The 4,057-nt window shown below is 38.7% G+C and overlaps 1 protein-coding gene across 1 annotated transcript; it reads left to right on the forward strand.

Moving 5' to 3' along the window:
• Positions 1-432: 432 nt before the first annotated feature.
• On the forward strand, positions 433-1,980 carry fgfbp1a (fibroblast growth factor binding protein 1a). Its single transcript, XM_079672804.1, has 2 exons — positions 433-546; positions 1,177-1,980. Exon 2 carries the CDS (start codon positions 1,196-1,198, stop codon positions 1,820-1,822), a length of 627 nt encoding a protein of 208 aa, XP_079528930.1. The 5' UTR covers positions 433-546; positions 1,177-1,195; the 3' UTR covers positions 1,823-1,980.
• The last annotated feature ends 2,077 nt before the right edge of the window (positions 1,981-4,057 follow it).

Genomic DNA, 4,057 nt, shown 5'->3' on the forward strand with positions numbered 1-4,057 from the left:
GCTGAGACTTCTTAAAGCAGGCAGCACAATCTACAATAACAGATCATTTTAAGTCTTGAAATCTCACATAACGCCGGTAGGTGTCTCCAAAAGTTTGAAGTCTCGAATGTGCTCGATGGGGAACGAAGACAGACAGAAATTAGATTTCAAAGTGCATAAAACAGTGAGGACATGTAGTCTACTCTGACACAGATTAAATACAGTTTGGTTGCAAAGCAGGATCTGATTTGGTGCTTCTTGTAAAGTGACTTTACCAGAACAATTTCCATTATTTGATTAAATCAACATGTTACAAATCTGCATAAGAAGCTTTGGTAATGGTTTGGGGTAACACAGTCCTTACAAGCTTTATCAGAATAGCAGGATATCTCTAAGGACCACCCTTTCATTAGATGACTGAACTCAAGCCGTCCAATCATGCATTGTGTGTGAAGGGGAGGGCTGATCCTGCAGCAGTGCACTGTGGCTGCAGGTACATTAAGCAGAGGAGACTCTCAGCTCTCAGGTGTTGGAACTTTAAACTCAAGTTTACTCTGAAAACTTCAGGTAAGTTTAGCAATCACTGTTTTTATCTGAGCTCACTCTGTAATGATTACTAATCTCTTTGGATTTATAGTATTAGGATTTATAGTGCGTGCTTGTTCTTATAACACTCCTACGGTGAGTTAAAATGCTCTATATGCTACAATACAAATCCATTTCTCATTACAATCACTATAAACGGTGTGTTGGTGCACTAAGAGTAGTTGTAGTATTGACTTTCTAAACAATCACTAAATTCATGTCACATGTTGTTCAGATTGTTTCATCCTAAAAAATCAAGGATTCAATCTCTTTATTCATTTATATTTCTTGCACTGATACCTTTCATTCCAATTATTATTCAAATGTATTCCTTAATAGCTTCTTTTTGTTTTCCATTTTATTTGTATCCAAAATCCAATATGAGACTGATATTGCTTAATGTTTTTATTATGTCTTTCCCAATGCATTTCATTGTCTTAAATTGCCTTTTAAATTGCCTAAAAAGATGATATTCTGGAACAAAACTTTGGATGGAAAACTAGTTATTTCCACGTAACACAAGGGCCTAATAGAGGATTGTAAAGATTATTATTAAGAAAGGGAAAGTAAGGGATTGTGGTCATATCTAAATCCTAATGTATCCTCTTGCAGGATTGTGTGTGCTGCTTTCATGGCTCTCCTCACCAATGTCGCCATCCTGCTGGTCCTGGCTTGTATTTCCCATCAGCTGATGTTGAGCAGCTGCCAGAAAAGCCATGGACGGCGGGGAAGAGAAACAGAGCGAGGACAACACAAGGACAAGCTGAAGGTCAGCCGCCAAACTAAATCTGTCTCTGCACAGCCCATCAAGGGAAAACTGGTGACCAAAGACAAGTCTGAGTGCACCTGGGCAGCAACGCGTGAGGAGGTCTTCATCCTCGGTGTCAGCTGCAAGAAGGGGGGCCGGAGCTTCAGCTGTGAATACGTCGCCAATCCGACCGTCTGTCCAGAGTACGTTTCAAATGTCAAACTTTACTGGAAGCAGATCGCCCGGTCGCTGAAGAAGCAGAAGACTCTGTGCAAGGACAGTAGTACATTGATCAGGACAGGTTTGTGCAAACGAGCTCCCAGAGAGGCTCATTTCAGAATCCATAACACCCCGGGGAAGACTGACGAGCGATCAGACCGACAGCCTGAACCCCAAGCTGTCAAATCCTGTCAGCCCCGTCACAAGAAGCTGGCGGGAGAGCACTGCAACGACTCCTGGTCGAGTTTCTGCACATTCTTCTTCACTATGGTGCAGGATATTGATTGCTGAGAAAGTGAGGACCTCAAATAGAATCAGCTATATATGCAATCACGTTAAGACCTGTCTCTATTAAACATTCTTTATAGATAATTGCTGCTTGTATAGACATATTTCTCCACATGTTGTTTAATGTTGATTCTACACATCAATAAACACTTTTCTATCTATTCTCTAATGTTTGTTCTGGGATCTGGTCAATTTGAGTGAAATCTACAGTTCTGATTACTATTGCAAGTTTTGTTTCTAAACATCAGATGTGTATGCAATTTCATTTTAAAGGAATGTATGTTCCATCATACCAACTGTATCCTTCATTCAAAAAATGTCTTAGTCAAGAGAGCCTCATCTTGTCCTTTTCAGCGGGAACAATTAGAGCAAATTACAAAACAATGCTTTTCTGAGCCTCTCTAACTTTGAGGTTTAATGCTCGTCTTTGTTTTTAAAGCGTAGTAAAGTGAACATCTTTGGTCTTAGACAAACCATTTCCTGACAATTGAAGACCAAACTATTAATCAAATAATGTAGAAAATAGTTTAATGAACACTGAGATGATCTGTAGGTGATACCTTTATATAATTATATACAAATAAATGTGTTTCCCAGCATACCCATTTCATTTAAACTCTGCGTCTATCCAAGCTCTTGTCTCTGTTTTCCAAATGTGTGTGCAGAGTCCTGCTGAACGTACTTGTGGGAGATTAGAAGTTTGAGCATGTTGGGTATTTACACAGTAATTTAACCAGAGGGAGTGAGATTTTTTAGAAAGCCGTGGCCTGCATACTTTGGCACTGACAAGCCTCTGAATTCACACACGCTCAACTTGCAAAATCAAGTTCAAAGGGCAGCAGGTTCTTGGATTAGATCATGATAATAACAATAGAGATTTGGCAAATCCAAGTCAAGAGACATTATTTTTGGCAATTAGAACAGGAACATTATACATTTCCACTGCATTTTACATTTGAGAAAAAATCTTTCCTAAAATTGCAGTAGCAACCAAATCTATTAAGAGTATCAAAAGTAATAGTACTTATAATGCAGCGTGGCTACTGTCAGCATCATTATATTATATAACCGGATCAGTATTATCAATTCAATAATATGTAAGCAGCAGTACTTAAATGTTTCTGCATTAGTCAAATGTTAATAACTATGCTACGTTAAAGCCTTGGTAGTTTTTTTGTAACAATGGATTCTGCCTATTCATGTGTGACTTAAATCTTATTTTTACCATCAGACTTGTTTCTTCGAAAAAGGTGAATTAGCAATACTCTCTTGTCCCTTAATTTGAGTTAGCCTTCAGAATGAAATGTATCCCATTAGTCTTATTTCTATCATTGGTGGGGAAAGTGAGGGCAAGAAACAACAAGAAAAAAAAGTCCTGAAGTTAAAAGAACAAAATGTGATATCATATCTCGCTAAATCATGGACAAGTGTCAGTACAAATGTTCACTTCGGAGATCACAGAGACATTTTTAGGGAAGAGGCTGACATGCTTTCTCCACCCACAGCTCCAACAGACCAGAACAGAGCAGCCTCGGGGACGTGCTGTGATTTTTTGAAAGGGGAATGACTCATTATTCTTGATGATTTTAGCTTCATCCATCATAATGCACTACCAACAGCCGAAATCCATCAAAATCCAAAGACTCTCAGCAGGTTGCATTCTGGGCCATGTATACAATCCCTTAATGGGGACATGAGGCAGCAATGTGGCTGCAACCAAAAGTAAATTAGGTGGCAGTCATAAAATATATGCAGGAATGCGAGGAAGTAAAGGAATGAGTTTTCTTTTCAAGCATGACTTTGAGCAGCAGCTGCAACTGAAAACACCAGACTTTGATTCTGTGGGTCAGCTTGTGAAATGTGAGGCAAAGCAGACAATTAGTAAATACAAATCCCATGAAAAAGACAGAAAAACCCCTATTAGTTATTGTTATTTTAACAGCTATAAATTGATTAAAAAACAGGACTGAAGTCAGTGTTCAAATCTATTGAAATCATTTCACATTAGGGGCCAACTGTCCTTTTCAAACGCAAGCAAACCGAGAAAAAACTATATTATTAGGGAGGTTAATGGGAATAAAAATGTACTAAATACATTTAATATGCAATCATTTGAATGCCTCGGACCAATTTCAGTGACACTTGAATGACCAGCTATTGTTATTCCCTCTGTCCACATTCTGCATGCCTCAGTAAGTGGATAAAAGGGAGTACTGTAGAGCCGGTGAATGGGAGTCG

Source organism: Notothenia rossii (assembly GCF_949606895.1).
Source record: "Notothenia rossii genome assembly, chromosome: 3".
Taxonomy (NCBI): Eukaryota; Metazoa; Chordata; class Actinopteri; order Perciformes; family Nototheniidae; genus Notothenia; species Notothenia rossii.